Source organism: Vigna unguiculata, chromosome 10 (assembly GCF_004118075.2).
Source record: "Vigna unguiculata cultivar IT97K-499-35 chromosome 10, ASM411807v1, whole genome shotgun sequence".
Classification (NCBI taxonomy): Eukaryota; Viridiplantae; Streptophyta; class Magnoliopsida; order Fabales; family Fabaceae; genus Vigna; species Vigna unguiculata.
The window spans coordinates 33,048,428-33,065,770 of NC_040288.1; the positions used below are offsets into that span (position 1 = coordinate 33,048,428).

The window sequence follows — 17,343 nt, forward strand, 5'->3', positions numbered from 1 at the left end:
ATATACAAAATATTCTTGATGAAAAAAATATTAAATATTAAACTACAAATGTTTCACTATCAGTAGACATGGGAGTTACTCTTTTATCTTTAAGAAATAAAAGAGAATTAATGAGAAATGAGAATAGAAAAAATAAATTTGTATCTATTTTCTATTTCTTTTTTAAAAAAAAATATAAAAATAAAAGATAAATACAATATATGAGAAACTTAAAAAATAATAAATAAAAACAAAAAATATATCTCAAAAAGTATTTTTATTTTTTATTATATTTAATTTTATATTTTATTATTTATTAACATTAAATATTATATTTTATAAAAAAATAAAAGTCTATGTAATTTAATATATAATATATTATACATATATTTTAAAAATTTTGAGGGGCCATGGCCTATAAGTATACGAAGATCCGTCCCTGGTCATCTCAATGCTTTGAAGGGATCGGGGCAAGCTACGATTCTTTGACTGTGTTCTTCATCACAGTTTGTGGTTGCTTTTGTTGTCTTCATCGTATTGTTGTTGTCAGGTACACACTATATATTTCTCCTTTTTATTTCAAGTTTAGGTTTGTTCCATCCATGGAATAATGCATTTTTAGTTTATCTATAATCTAAATCCTCTTAGTCTCTTAAACTCCGTTCCTCTTACTTTGCTGCTACCAAAATTTTCACAGTTCAATTCATCAATCTTGAAAGTTCACGGGAAAAAAAACACAGTTGTTCTAATTTCATTACTGCCGCTAGCTATTAGGAAAGGGTCTTCATATTATATGAATGAAACGTAGTGTATATATATGCTGGACGATATATATTTTTTCAATTGATCACTTTTATTTTTATGATGAGAAAACGTGTGATTGAGTTTCTGAAGAAGAATAAGCCAGTATTTATAGTGAAAATTTGTATATATATAATAACGTACTCCCACCTGTTCAAAACTTTGGGAATTTTAGTTTTTAGTTTTGTTTTAAAGTACGTTGGTTATTTTAGAATTTGAATAACCTCATCTACTTGGGTAAGAAAACTTATTTCAATAAAATAACTATATTCTTTTTATAATAAGGCTTAATTAATGATTTAATCATCTACTTTGTTGGTATAGTTTATTTTGGTCTTTTTATTATTTTTGGTTCAATTTGGTCTTCTAATTCTTTCAAAATGTTTAATTTGGTTTTTTCTGCTAAGTTGACGTTAATTCTGTCTACGTAAATATCATGTTATTTTGTGGAATTTTAATTTTAATTTAAAAAAAATTAAATTGTCATGTGTCACGTCATGGTTGTGACGTGTTAATTTGTGAAATTTTCAACGATTTTTTAATATATATATATATATATATATATATATATTTTTTTTTTTTTTCTTTAATTTGAAAAAAAAAATTGTCACATGACATGCCATGTCAGACTATGCTTATTTTCAATTTAGTCACTCTATTTAAAATTTTGATTCAATTTAGTCCTCCTATTTTTTAAGATGATCTAATTTTGTCATCTCCAATTTGAGACCAAATTAGTAATTAAGCTTAATTACAACTTATATATACACGTTAAATAACTTTATAGAATTTATACATCAAATTATGTCACCTAACTATTCAAATTATTTTGCCTTTTACATGTGAAAAAAATTTCAAGTGAAAAAGATGTAAGAAATAAAGTAACATGAGTATTTAAAGAGTGATTTGATTATAAATGATAAAAAATTATTTTAACATGAATATATAAGTTGTTTCATTTACTAAGTTGTTCTCAAATTGAATCAAAATTGTAAATAAATGGACTAAATTAGAAACAACCACCATTAATCTGACATGTGGTACAATTATGACCTGCCACGTGGTAATTTAAAAAATAAAAAAAATTAAAAATTAAAAGTGATTGAAAAAATTTCAAGAATTGACATATGACACGACCATGACGCAAGACGTAGCAGTTTATTTTTTTTAAATTAAAAAAATTAAAAATTAAAAAAAAATTCACAAAATGACATGTGACATGCATGAACACAGTATTAACGTCAATTTAACAAAAATGACCAAATTGAACCTTTAAAAGAATTAGATAACCAAATTGAACAAAAATAATAATAAAAGGACCAAAATCAACCAAACTAACAAATTAGAAGACTAAATCACTAATTAAATTTTATAATAAAATATTTAAGGGATAATTAATGTTAATAGATAATTTAAAAATTTGTTTCTAAACATTTTTATAGCGGCAACTAAAAATAAAATTATAAAAAATTATATATTAGAGATCTTCCTAGATTGGATTTTGAAGATAAATATATAAATATATATATATATATATATATATATATATATATTATATAAAATATTTAGAATTTATATGTCCATTCCTTCTACTAGTATTACTTAAACAAAAATATACACCTAACAAACTAAGAAAAAAAAACATTTTAGGGACCACCTTTTCTAATTGCTAAAAGAGATAAAATCGGTTATAAATATTTTAACAACCAAACTAGAGATAAAAAAATATGTGGTGGCAAAAAGTCTAGTCACAATCTAATTAGCGACCAAATTGAAAATTGGTCTCTAAATAGTTATCGAAGTTTCAATACCTTCTACTATAGAGATCAATTTAGTCATTAAAGTTTCAGTTGCAAAAATAAAACCAAAATTAGTGACTATTTTTTCGGTTGCAAACATGAAAAAAGATATTAAATTAAAAAAAAATCGGCACCAACTTGGTTACTAATATAATGACACTTATTTTTCGATAGGTAACATTTTTATTTAAATTAAAATATATTTCAATTACTAAATTGATGACAAAAAGTTAAAACATTTAGCAACCAATATATTTCAGTAACTAAATCAGTTGCAAAAAGAATAAGAAGAAGATTTAGCAACCAATATATTTTTAAGACTACTTTTAAGTACATAATTTTACGTGCTTATATATTTTGACATGTTTGTAACAATTTTTTAACCTACTTATAAATACTATAAATTTAATTATGCTAAATAATAGTAAACTCAAATATATAATGTAGTAAAGAGTATTATAAAAAAATAAAAGTGTACATACTACATGATCCAACATAAAAGCAAAATGGAAACAGTTCTAAATAAATACACAAGTTTTGAAGTCATCATACAATTAAAATTACAACTAATGGTCCCCTGGTCTACTATATCATCTCCACTACAACGAGGATCAGAAGGAGTTGGCATAAGATTTTCCAATTGGACGTGTTGAAAAATAAGTTTCATGGTTCATCTACTCATTTTGGTGTCGCATTTGCTCATCTTGTTGGTGCATGCATTCACTCTATTGCTCATGATTTATCATCATCTACTCCATCTTTTCTTCAAGTGTTCTCTCATTAGCATCCTTTTGCCATAATCCAAGATTTAATTTCTGAATAGTTTCACACATTTCTTCTATTTGATGAACTACTAGAGATTGACTGATATAGAGTAAGCACTTGTAGAAGTAGTAAACATTTTAATCAATGCACCAAGTCCATACACATGACCCTTTTTAATGCATGAATTACGAAGAGTTGTGTCATCACTATTAATGTTTCCCTCACTTGAAATGTATCCCTCCTTACATTCTTCTTCTATCTTTGTCTGATTTAATAAGTGGATATTTATTTCTTGTCCCTCACCATCAAATCAGGAAGAGAATCATGAATGAAGTCTGAATCAACATGTAGCGCTACTTGAAGTTGCACAAGTTCACCATCTTGGTATGAAGTGTCATGCTCAACTTGACTTACTGTCCATAATACTACGAGCTTTTATCTTAATTACTCCGAACCAACTTTGGTGTCACTCTAGATATTTGGTGAAATAAAATTGCTTTACTTGTTGTGCAAATATGAATGGATTGTATGCTTTTTTATATCTCTGTGAAGGCTTTACTTGAACGATTCCATACTTATTATCTACTTTGGTTCCTATTGTAGAAGTATTATCAAACCATTCACACTGAAAGAGAATTAAATTCATGATTGACCAGCCAGTATACTCTAGTTGAATAATATTAGACAATATTTCATAGAAATATGACTCTAACCATTGCTTCCTCATACATAAACACCATAGTTAGAGGAAATCAAGCTTTCACTAAAGAATAGTGTGAAACTTGTATCCATTAGTAACATAGATAGGTCATGATTCAACTTTTCTCTTAAGACCCATGCCAAAATAACTAATAACGGATATTGAATATTATTTTCTAGATTGAAAACCTAAATAAAAGATTGTACACTATACTATGTCAATCTAAAAGGAAAATTTGTATAACTAGCAAGTAGTAAATACAAATCCTCATTTTAAATTACCAAAACACCTTTTATTTATCGGATAACTTAAAAAAATTGTATTAACTTTTATTTAGTCTTTATTTTTGCATAATTTATTTTTAGGTCACATATTTGTTCCTTTTTTTTATAATTATTGACCTATATTCAATTATTATTATTTGATACATTATAATTTATTTTGTATTTGACATTGAAAAAAAATATATGTATCCTTATGATATTGAAACTTGAAAATATCAAGTTTCTTTTTCTTTGATTTTTATTTTTTATAACAAAAATTCAATTACTAATTAAAACAGTATAAAAGTAAGTAAGTACGAGTACACTCAATCTCAAGTGGGGATGAGATAAAAAATTGGATGAAAATGAAATTTAACATATAAGATCGAGATTAGATAGTCAAACTCACACCTACTATGTCATGTCGTTAAAAATGCTTGGTGCGTAAATCTTTTTTACTATCATTAAAAAATTAATTATTATTATCGTAATTATTAAAATAAAAAATATTATTTATTTAATACAAGCTATATACATAAAATAATTATATTTTAGTAATTTTTATTGATTTTTAGATTTTTTCTAATATTCATAGTGTGCGTAATATGTATAGATTACTAAATTTATAAAATTAATTAGGTTTAAAAAGATGAAAAGGGTAAAAGAATATGAACATAAACAGTTTGCAAAAAGTAGTCTCTCATCAAATATTATCAATTGGGGACTTCAACTATTACTCTCTATTAATTAATATTACTTTGTTATTTACATGTGTGCATCCAGAAAAGATGTAATTGAGATGTAGAATGGCTGCTATAATAGGGTGTTACCAATTCCTGACATCGTCACCTCGTGCAAAGGAGTGGCTAAAGAAGCAACTGATTCAACTGAACTTGTACGAGGCAAAAGTTAGTGAAGTAGAAGATGTTGTGGAGAAGCTCAAGAAGAAGAGAGATACTATTCAACATATAGTTGAAGAGGAAGAACGTAGACATGGAAGAAGAATTCACGTTGAAGTTAAAGAATGGATAGAGAATGTGGATAAACTCATTCTCGCGTATAAGGATTTCCACGAGGATGAAATATGCCATAAATATGCAGTGTTTGACTTTTTAGATAGTGGTTACCTTCCAAAGCCTGGGATAAGGTATCATCGAAGTAGAAAAGCAGATGATATCACAAAGCAGGCAAATGGGTTACTGCAAAATGCAAAGTTTGACATTTTGTCTTATTGGTCTGGCCCACCCTCTATGGCTGCATTTTTTTCCAACCTTGGTTACGAAAGCTATCCATCAAGAAATGACACTGTGAAAAAGATTACTGATGAATTCCAAAAGCCAGGTGTTAGAATGATCGGTCTTCATGGGTTGAGTGGCGTTGGCAAGACTTCTTTAGTCAAAGAGGTTGTGAAGAAAGCCTTAAAAGATAAGATGTTTGAAGTAGTGACCATGGCAAGTGTGACCAAAAACCCTGACATAAGAAAAATCCAAGGACAAATTGCTGATATGTTGGGGGCTGTATTGGAGGAGGAAAGTGACATTTCAAGAGCTGCGAGGATACACCAGATATTGAATGATGAGAATAAGAGCACGCTTATAATTCTCGACGATCTTTGGGAAAAAGTGAACTTTAACTTGTTGGGGATTCCACATGAATTAGAGAAAGATGATGGCGTTACCAATGTCAAAGGAAAATCACTAGATGTTGATATCTTGAAGAATGTCAATGATGGAGAATCCCCCGTCCTTGATGGTTCGACAAGTTTTAGAAGAGGAACGTTACAAGGTGAAGGTTCTAAGAATGTAAATAAAGGAAAATCCTCTAGTGTTGCTGACTCAATGAATGTCAAGAAAGGAGAATTCTTTGGTGGTGATTTGAATAATGTCAATGAAGGAAAATCCCTCCTTGATGCTTCTGGTCGGTTGAAAACTGAAAAGACTGTCCCTCAGTATAAAGGGTGTAAGATTTTGATGATTTCTGAAATCAAACAAGTGTTGTTAAGTCAAATGGAAGGGAAAGAAAAGAGTATTTTCCCAGTGGAAGTCTTAAAGGAGAAGGAAGCAGAGATGTTGTTCAATAAAAAGGCTGGAATAGGTGATAATAATTCTGAATATGACAAATTAGCAGCTCAAATTGCCAGCAAGTGTAAAGGGTTGCCAATGACAATAGTTACCACTGCAAGGGCATTGAAAAATAAAAGCCTTTCTGTGTGGGAGGAAACTAATCGAAAACTTGAATCTCAAAACTTAGCTGGGGCACCTGAATTTTCTACCAAGTTAAGTTATGATCTTTTAGAAGATGAGGAACTCAGGTACACTTTCTTGCTTTGTGCTCGCATGGGTCATGATGCATTGATTATGGACTTGGTGAAATATTGTATTGGTTTGGATTTTCTTCGAGGAATCAACACAGCAAGGGAAACCAGAGACAGAGTATATACGTTGGTTGCAAAGTTAAAAGAATCAGGTTTGTTGTCTGACAGTTATTCAAGTGATCATTTTACCATGCCAGATACTGTTCGTAGAGCAGCTTTGTCCATAGCATACAAGGAAAACCATTTATTTACAATGACAAAAGAAAAGGTAGATGAGTGGCCTGATGAACTTGAACGGTACGCTGCCATTTCGTTACATCATTGTAACTTCACTAAAGAGTTTCCTGGCACAATAAATTACCCAAGACTTAGAGTCCTTGAAATTGTCAATAGTATTCCACGTCCGAAAATACCCAAAAACTTCTTCAAAGGAGTGAAAGAACTTAGAGTGTTGTTATTGATTGGCATTCATCTCCCCCTTATTGATTCTTCAATTTCATCCTTGCATAAACTTAGAATGCTTTGTTTGGAGCAATGTTGCATGCTAGATGAGGAATTATCCATCATAGGAGAGTTGGAAAAGTTAAGAATTCTAAGTTTTTCAGGATCTGATATTAAAAATTTGCCAGATGAGTTGAATGAGTTAAAAATGCTACAAATTTTTGACATAAGTAATTGTTCTAAACTTAAAAAAATTCCATATGGTGTCATATCAAGCTTGGTAAGTCTGGAGGAGTTGTATATGAGAAATACCTTGATTCAATGGGAGGATGAAGAACAAACACGACAAAGTAAAATAGCTATTCTTTCTGATTTGAAACATTTGAATCAATTGACAACTCTAGACATACAAATCCCAAATGTTTCCTATTTGCCAAAGAACTTGTTTTTTGACAAGTTAGATAGTTACAAGATTGTTATTGGAGATTTGAGTTCATTTTTAGAGACTGATTTCAAGATGCCAGAGAAATATGAAACATTGAAACTTTTGGCGGTACAATTGAAAAATGGATCTGACATTCATTCTCTAAAGGGGATCAAAATGTTGTTTGAAGGAGTTGAAAATTTGTTTCTAGAACTTAATACTGTCCATGAAAAGCACAACAGTGTCCGTGAAGCCCATAATATTGTCCATGATCTTTTTTATAGATTGAATTTAAAAGGATTTTCATATCTAAAACATTTATGGATTGTAAATAATTCTACCATTCAATCTCTCATCAATCCAAAGGACAGACAACAACCTGAGAAAGCTTTTCCAAAATTGGAGTCATTAAGTCTCCATAATCTCAAGATATATGAAATATGCTCTTGCAAACTTTCAGAACCCTCTTTTGGCAAACTGAAAGTCATCAAGATCAATCTCTGCGGTGAATTGAAGAATGTCTTCTCAATTTCTATGGTTAGACTTTTAAAATTTCTTGAAACAATTGAAGTTTCTGAATGCAACTCTTTAAAGGAAATTATTGATGTGGGACCACAAAACAAAATTGAGCTTCCTATGCTTCCTGAATTACGCAATTTGAGGCTGCAATCTTTGTCTGAGTTTGTTGGATTTGATGTCATTCCTCAGATAGAAAGAGAGGAAAGAAAACTCTTCCACGAAAAGGTGCACTAAAATTATCCTCTAAATTTATTCATCCTTTACAGCTAAAACTTTTTTCCCATTTTACTCTGTTAAACCGAAAGGAAAGAGTTTATAAGGATCTCAACGTTAAAAAGAGAAGAAGGTTATTTATATATTATGAAAATTAAGTTGAGAAAGTCAAAATCAATTCCTTACTTTTTGGAGACTCTAATCACGTGTGGCTGTTTGCAGGTTGGAATTTCAAAATTAGAGAGACTGGAGTTGTCCTCAATCCAGATTGACGTAATATGGAGTGTCGAACAATCTTCAAAAAGATCATCTTTTGAAAATTTGACTCATTTGGATGTGAATGGTTGTTGGAAATTAAAATATTTGATGTCATTTACAATGGCCAAGAGTCTGGTGAATCTTCAAAGCCTTTATGTAAGTGACTGTGAAAAGATGGGAAGCATCTTCCTCCTTGAACAAGATAGAGAGAAGGATATTACGGTAAGAAGCTTTGTCTGATTAGATTCAGTGTTAAGATTTGAAATTACAAACCCACAATCGTAGTTTCAGATAGTAGGATAACTAATGTTATTCATTGGTAGATCCATAAATGTTATATTTTTCTTTTTCTGTTTACTGATTAGGTTTCTCTATTTTAACACATATTTGATTAACTTATGGCTACTGTGTACCAAAACAGGATAACATCTTTCCAAAATTGAAGAATATGAAACTTCGCAATATGAACAGTCTGAGTAAGATATGGAATCCCAAACTCCCTTCAGACTCCTTTAGCAAACTAGACACTCTAATCATTGAGGAGTGTCACAGACTTGAAAATGTAATGGAAGGAACATTTGTGAGTATATGCAACTTGAGAGTCACAAATTGCAGGTTCATGCAAGCAATATTTAATATACGTGAGCAAGTTGGGGATGTAGCTAATAACTTGCAAAATGTTCATTTAGAAGCACTCCCTAAATTGAAGCTTGTATGGAAAATGAATAATGAAGATCGTCTTGGGATTCCTAAGTTTAACAATCTGAAGAAGATATTGGCTCAAGATTGTGAGAGTTTGGAATATATATTTCCATTTTCAGTAGCCAAGAGTCTTGATAATCTTGAATCTCTTGTGGTTTGTGATTGCTATGGATTGAGTGAAATTATTACTAAAAGGGAAGCTAACCACATGAATAGAGTCAATTTTAACTTCCCTAAACTAAGCACCATCAAATTTTCAAATCTGCTAAAACTTACAAGCTTCTATCCATCAACTTATGATTTATCATGTCCATTGAATGAGCTATCTATTGATCTTTGTAACAATCTGGAACCATTCAACTCCGTACATGTATGCTTTCCTGAAGAGGTACTAGTACTAAGCCCCACAACTCTTCAACAACACTTTCTAATTCATGCAAAATTAAATAGAAAATAATCAAAATGGAAACACATTCTTCCACTTTTACTTAAATATATGTACATTTATATAAATATACTCATCCTTTTCTTTACATGTTTGTCAATTATAGGTAATCAATAACTTGAAGTCCATGCAAATTGAGTCTTGGCATGCAAAGTCACCAAGCAGTTATATGGGTAAAAGGAACCATCGAAGGGATAACTTAGAAGAGCTCTCTTTATTTAGATTAATGGATACTGAGATTTTATATTCTTTCCTACATAGAAATCCTAATTTGAGAAGTCTATCACTGAATTATTGTTTCTTTGAAAAGATAGTGCCTCCAAAGGAAGATACTGAAATTGAAAACTTGGGAGTAGTTCCAAATCTGAAAAGCTTAATGTTGATAGACTTGCCGAATCTCAAAGAGATAGGCTTTGAACCAGACATCATTCTTGAAAGGTTAGAGTTCTTGATTTTGAGGAACTGTCCTTGTATGATTACTGTAGCACCTTCCTCTGTATCTTTTACTCGCTTGACAAATCTAGAAGTGGTCGATTGTGATGGATTGCAAAGTCTTATGTCGGCATCTACTGCAAAAACTTTGGTTCAACTCAACATCTTGAAGGTAGTTAAATGTGAATTCCTGATGGAAATAGTAAGAAAAGATGGAGAAAAATCTGACAGAGTTGTTTTTAAAAAATTGAAAGCACTAGAGCTTGTTTCACTGAAGAAACTCAAGAGTTTCTGTGTCTCTGATTGTGACTTTGAATTCCCATCATTGGAGAAATTGGTAGTGAGTGCATGTTATAATATGGCTAAATTTTCCGAGACAGTCACCAGCTCACCACTTTTACAAAATATACATGTTGTCCACGGAAAAGAGAACAAACGATTCTGCTGGGAAGGAGATATAAATGCTACAATACAAAAGATATTCGAGGAAATGGTATGTAATTATGTGTGATTTTCTTGACCAAATTTTTCTTTTCTATTTTGATATTTTTAAAAGTTAACTTAACAATGAAAGTACTTAAAAATTTGTGGGTAATAGAAAACGAGAGAAATAAATATATTTTTGGCTTCAGTTATCTTTTTAGAGAATCAAAATCCTAAAAATTCTACCAAATTCTTATCGAACCAAAAAATAGAAGAAAAACTATGGACAAGTGATCGTTTGAGTGGAATATATCATTGTACAATGAACTTACACAATATATATTTGCAGAAATTTTTTGAAGGCATGGAGGAGATGAGCCTTTCCGAACATCAAGAGCTACAAGAAACTTGGCAGCATGGAGGTGGTATGCAAAAGCAAAATAGCTGGTTTTATAGTTTGAAAATTTTGAAGCTTGAGAACTGTGAAATTCAACCATGTGCAATTCCATCTAATATTCTTCCCTATTTGAGGACCTTAAAAGAACTCCAAGTACGAGGTTGCAACAATGTAGAGGTAATTTTTGAGATGAATGCTGAAGAGGGAACTGGATCAACATTCCACTTGGAGAAATTGGCTTTAGAAAAGCTACCGAAGCTTAAGGATGTCTGGGAAAGTAATGGTAAAGGAACCGAGAGCTTTCAAAATCTGAGGCTAGTTAATGTCAACGAATGTGAAAAACTGCAATCTGTGTTTCCTTTGACCTTGGCAAAAAATCTTAAGAAGCTTGAAAAACTTGAAATACTATATTGTCATCGATTGCATGAAATTGTTAGAAAGGAAGATGACACAGAAGCGGTGTTCTTTTTTCCTTGCGTAACTACACTTTATCTTTTTGATCTACCAGACCTCGTTTACTTTTACCCAGAAGCATTTACTTTGGATTGCTCTGCGTTAAATTCATTAATCGTGTTGAGTTGCCCAGCATTGAAGCTATTTGGAAGTGCTAACAAACAATCCATTTTCTTTGATCTAAAGGTAATTCAGTAACATGAAATGCACACTTTCTGTCTATCTCTCTCTATGTATATATTTTACATTTCACCTTTTAATACCTAGTCCATGCTTTTCTATTTGATTTTCTTTCATTAGGATATTTGCAACCTTGAGGTATTGATACTTGACTGGGAACACACATTGGTGTTAAGGACAAAGTTGGGGGAACCTAAGGACAACCTCAAATATTTAAATGATATTAAGTTGTTCTTTGGTGATGATGAGAATGAAAGACCTGATTTGCCTATTCAAATACTTCAAAAGATGCCAAATTTAACAAAAATGAGTATAAACTATTGCAGTTGCCTCGAGGTATTCCAAACTCAAATCCCGAAAAATGTCAAAGAAAGGGTGCTTACACACTTGAAAACATTGAAACTGTATAATGTGTCAAAACTGCAGTCCATTGGGTCAGAGGACTCACCATGGTTAAACGTGATTTGTGACAGTGAAAAGCTCCAAAAATTATATGTTTTCACTTGTCCTGATTTGAAAACATTAGTTCATTCTACTCCTTTAGTGTCTTTCAGGTATGTGAAAGAAATGTACATAGACAGATGTAAAGAATTGAAGTATTTATTCACATTATCATCAGTGAACAAGTTAGAGAACCTTGAGCATATAGAAGTCAGTAATTGTAAATCAATGCAAGCAATAGTTTTCAAAGAAGATGATGACATTTCAGAAGAGATCAAACTACAACAACTAAAGCGTGTACATATATATTGTTTATCAAGCTTGGAATGCTTTTATTCCGGATATGAAACTTTGCGGTTACCCTCCCTGATGCTAGTGGACATATGGAAATGCCCCAAGATGGAGTTTTTCTCTGGAGGAGAGATACACCTGAATTCTTCTTTTAGAGGAATTCGAGTTTCAAACGTCTTAAGTGATGACATGGTCTTCTACCATGATCTTAACTCTTCGGTAGATAAGGTGTTCCTGCAACAGGTAACCACTTTCAATTCTGAATCAATTAGTTTTGACTCTTTTTTGAGTGAATTTACAAAATCTAAAACAAGAACCATTGTAGGTTTATAACGTTTTTTTATAGGAAAACTAAGTCGAGCAAGCAATGGATATATCTGATGATAAACCTATTGTAATATTCACAGGAGTTTTTTCAAGCTGTGGACAAGAAGTGCTTTTCTGATAATCTTGAGCTACAAGCAGACCCGCATTGTAAAACAGGTTTGCAAAACAAATGGTTGGCAAATTTGGAAACATTGAAGTTGGAGAACTGCAAGCTATCATATGCAATTCCATCTTTTATTCTTTGTCTTTTAAAGAACTTAAAAGAGTTAGAAGTACGAGATAGCGACCAAGTAAAGGCAATTTTTGATATGAATGATGACACTGAGATTAAAGAAACAGAATCGCAATTGAAGATATTGACTTTAAATGGGCTATCAGAGTTGAAACATGTGTGGGAAAAGTACACTAGTAGAATTCTAATCTTTCCCAATCTGCAAGAGGTCGTTGTAAGTGATTGTGCAAAGCTTCAAACTTTATTTCCTGCTTCCCTGGCAAAAAGTCTTAAGGATCTAAAAAAGGTTAAAATAGATTCCTGTGAAAATTTGCAAGACTTTGTTGAACAGGAAGAAACAACATTTGTAACTGAAAAGTTTGTGTTCCCTTGTGTGGAGGATTTGGAACTCAATGACTTGCCTCAGGTCACTTGTCCCAAAACATTCACTTTGGAATTCCCCTCTGTGAAATTCGTATCTGTGAGGAATTGTGATGAGTTAGGGTTATTTCAAAGTGTATATGATCCCATGGGTGAGGGTACTTCAAGCAGCAGACTTCCTCTTATCTCAGATCCAAAGGTAAGCGAAGTATCATAGAATCTGCCCTTCCAACTTTTTTCTCCTTTCACCTTTTATCTAATTCACACACTTTTTTTTATCTCTGATATGTTTTTGTCCCTAATTGTTAGGTCATTTCCAACCTGGAGAAACTGACTCTTGATTGGAAACAAGTTCTGGCATTAAGCTTAGGGTTTACGTCACAGAAATCTACGAAAGGCCTCAGAAATTTAAACTGCATTTCCTTATCTTTCTTTCGCGCCAAGGAGAATGAAATGCCCGTGTTACCCGTTGAAATACTCAAGGCACCAAATTTAATAGAAATGGGTATAAACAATTGTGATAGTATCGAGAATTTCCTTGCTCAAAACCCCAATATTGGCGAGGAGGAGATGCTAAGACAGTTAACAATATTGAGGCTATGCAATGTGTCCACTACACAGTTCTTCGAGTTAAACTACTGCTCAAGCTTGAACATGATCTGTGAGAGGCTTCACAAATTAATTGTTTCCCAATGTCCTCATTTGACAGCAATATTAGGAGTACGTTCTGCGGTGTCTTTCTCTTGTCTGAAAGAACTGAATATTTACAAATGTTCAAACTTGAAGTATTTATTCACAACTTCAGCTGCCAAAAGATTTATGAACCTTGAGGAGATCAGTGTCATTGAATGTGAATCACTGACAAAAATAGTGGCTAAAGAGGGAAATGCAACTTCTGAAGCCATTAAATTTGAGCGACTCCACACCATTCATCTACAATCTTTAACAAGTTTAGTATGCTTTTATTCTGGGAGTGACACTCTACAATTGTCATCTTTGAAAACTGTGGCAGTATGGAGTTGTCCCAACATGGAGTTTTTCTCCCATCGAATTCAATCCCTTATGGGAGTTACGGTATCCATGGACCCGGAAGCAGACGATTTACCCCCTTCAAGAGATATTAACACCATAATAAAAAGGATCTCAGAACGAAAGGTAAAAATTTCAAGGAGTTTTTGAATGCTTATTTGGTCTTATATTATTGAATGCATCTTCACCAGTAATTTAGAAGATAACCTTTTGCAATATTTACAGGAGTTTTTTGAAGCAGTGGACAAGGAGTGTTTTTTGGATAATCTTGAGCTACAAGAAGATCCGCATTGTAAGTCTGGCCTGCAAAACAAATGGTTGAGAGATTTGATTAGTTTGAAGCTACAGAACTGTACTCTGCCATGCGCAATTCCATCTGTTATTCTTTCTCTTCTGAAGTGCTTAAAAGAGTTGGAAGTACGGGATAGTGCAACAGTAGAGGTACTTTTTTATATGAATGACAATGAGATTGTGCAAATAGCATCCCAGTTGAGGATTTTGGCCTTAAAAGGGCTATCGAAGCTAACACATGTTTGGGAAAAGAAGAAAAATGGAGTTCTCATGTTTCCGAATCTGCAGCAGGTCGTTGTTAGCAATTGTAAAAAATTGGAAACACTATTTCCTGCTTCTTTGGCAAAAAATCTTAAAAGTCTCAAAGGAATTGAAATAAAAGATTGTTCTAAGTTCCGAGAAATTGTTGAAAAAGAAGAAGCCACAGAAGCAAAGTTTGTGCTCCCTTGTTTAGAGAGGTTGATTCTTTCTTCCTTGCCACAACTCAGTTGCTTTTACCCTCAAACATTCACTTTGGAATGCCCTGCCTTAAATATATTATCTGTGTTTGAGTGTGAAAGATTAGAGTTGTTTCAAAGTGAACATTCCATGGGTGAGGGTACTTCCGTTAAGAGAGAACCTTTAATTTCAAGTCTAGAGGTAAGTGTGCATCAAAGAGTCTATACTCTCAATTTTTCCCTTTATTGGTCTGTTACAATCCTTAATTTCTTTTGAATTTGTTTTTGTTGTAATCATTAGGTCATTTCCAACCTGAAAGAACTAGAACTGGATTGGAAACAAATTCTGGCATTAAGATCGAGGTTTAGGTCTGAAAAATTTACAGGAGTCTTCAAATGTATAAATAAAATGCACCTGCTCTCGTACGGTGATAAGAGTGAAATGACTATAGTGCTAAATGAAATACTCCATAAAGCACCCAACTTAACCGAAATGATTATACAAGTACTAAATTGCAAAAATCCGGAGATTTTCCATGCTCAAAACCCCAAAGTTTGTGAGGATGGGATGCTCTTACAATTAAGAATATTGACACTATTCAACGTATCTGCTATCATGTCCATTCAGTCAGAGAACTCATCTTGGTTAAACACAATCTGCGAGAACCTTCACGAATTAAATGTGCCGTCATGTTAAAACAATAGGAGTGCATTCCACTTCTACAATGTCTTTCTCTTTTCTGAAAAAAGTGTTTGCAAGCCAATGTCCCCGATTGCAGTATTTATTTACATCTTCGGTCGCAAAAAAGTTAGTGAACCTCAAAGAGATCGCAGTCATAGGATGTGAATCCCTGAAAGAAATAGTGGCCAAAGAAGAAGATGAAGATGAAGATGAAAATGAGATGATATTCATGAAGCTTGAGTATTTGACTCTTATCTCATTAGACAAATTTGAAAGGTTTTACACGGGGAGTTCCACTTTGAATTTCCCATCCTTGAGAAGCGTGAGGGTTGACAAATGCTTCAGCACCAAAATTTTCCGTCGTCGTGATAAAGTGCCTCCGAAATTTAGGGTGGTCGTAGATGGAATCCGTTGTAAAGGTGATACAAAAGCTCTGATCATGCAACAACTTGAGGAGGAGGCATCCTGAGTTAATTTGGTGACAAACTCCCTTCACTTGTAAGTACATTATATCATTTTATTTTTTCATCTTGGAAAAATAATTGGCATATGCTGCTCAACTGCTATTGACTTAGTGTGAAGGCATTCACCATCTAATTAACTTTTCTTTGTTTCTGCATTTTATATAAATGGAGAAATATGAAATGTTCAATCAAAATATATTTTTCTACAATCTGTGTTGGTCATCTCTAATCAACTCGCCTTTTGTGAATAATTTGCTTCAAGAAATTGTGTCAACTGAAACAAACTTATTGTCACTGCGTTCGCTTCTGGTACCCTTTTCAAAATTTGTTTTCTTGTTTTTATTGAGCACACCATCGGAGAATACATGAAATTTCAGTGAGTATATATTTTGCTTCTTGTATTTATAATTTTCCATATTTATAATACAAATTTATTCTAAAAGATTGAAAGGAAAGGAAAGTTCAGACATAAAAAGTTGATAAAGTATGGACACTGGTCAGAACTAGAATTTTAACACTATTTTAAACTGTCAAAATTTTGATAGTCAATTTTTCTCATGCCTTGCAAAATCCAGTTTAAAAGGTTGGAAATCTATTATCAAAGCTGGGATTTCAGTTGTTCAGTCATGAACAAATTCGACTTATTTTCCTACGCTCTCTAATCGTAGTTCTTTCAAAAAAAAAAATTAAGTTGCAGGGAATCAGGGGACTCAAAAAAATGAAATGATAACGACATGACTACAACTATCAACAAATAGTGGACTTTTTCGTTGTGTTGAAGTGCAGTGTTCATGATTTAAGTTTCCCTATATACCTACAGGTAACATGAATGGTTCTCAAGATATATAAGGTTGTTTGTCAATAAGTATTGTTCCTATATTCAGAAGGAGCAAATGCGTGTTGTTTTTAAATTATAGGAAAGATAGTGTGTTGCTTTAAGAGATTTGAATTGTTTTAAATTATAAGTTGTTGAATGTTTTTGTGTTAATAAATTTGACATGAGTTTAGTTGTTGAGAAAAAGATGCTCCGTGGATAAGTTGGAAACTGAGCATTGCATCTCTGGATATGTCTGTTGTTTCTCTGCTATAAGGTGTTTCATGAACAATACTGAAATGTATTTGTGTGTATGTACTATGGTACTTATGTTGTAAAATGAGTGTTTCTTTCTTTTAATAAAGTTGTCCTGTTGTACAGGAGGGTGTATGGTTTTAAATTATAGAAATATTTCTTCATGTATAAAGTTTATCACCTAAAGACATAATAGAAATATTGCTTGATGA

At 32.2% G+C, this 17,343-nt stretch overlaps 1 protein-coding gene across 1 annotated transcript; it reads left to right on the top strand.

Annotated features, from left to right (window-relative positions):
* Positions 1-444: 444 nt before the first annotated feature.
* LOC114166832 lies at positions 445-17,343 on the top strand. The gene is made up of 13 exons (XM_028051693.1): positions 445-529; positions 3,659-3,728; positions 5,091-8,230; positions 8,441-8,698; positions 8,898-9,566; positions 9,730-10,548; positions 10,828-11,514; positions 11,629-12,483; positions 12,648-13,358; positions 13,469-14,314; positions 14,414-15,118; positions 15,218-16,096; positions 16,754-17,343. Exons 3-12 carry the CDS (start codon positions 5,114-5,116, stop codon positions 15,611-15,613), a joined length of 9,063 nt encoding a protein of 3,020 aa, XP_027907494.1. The 5' UTR covers positions 445-529; positions 3,659-3,728; positions 5,091-5,113; the 3' UTR covers positions 15,614-16,096; positions 16,754-17,343.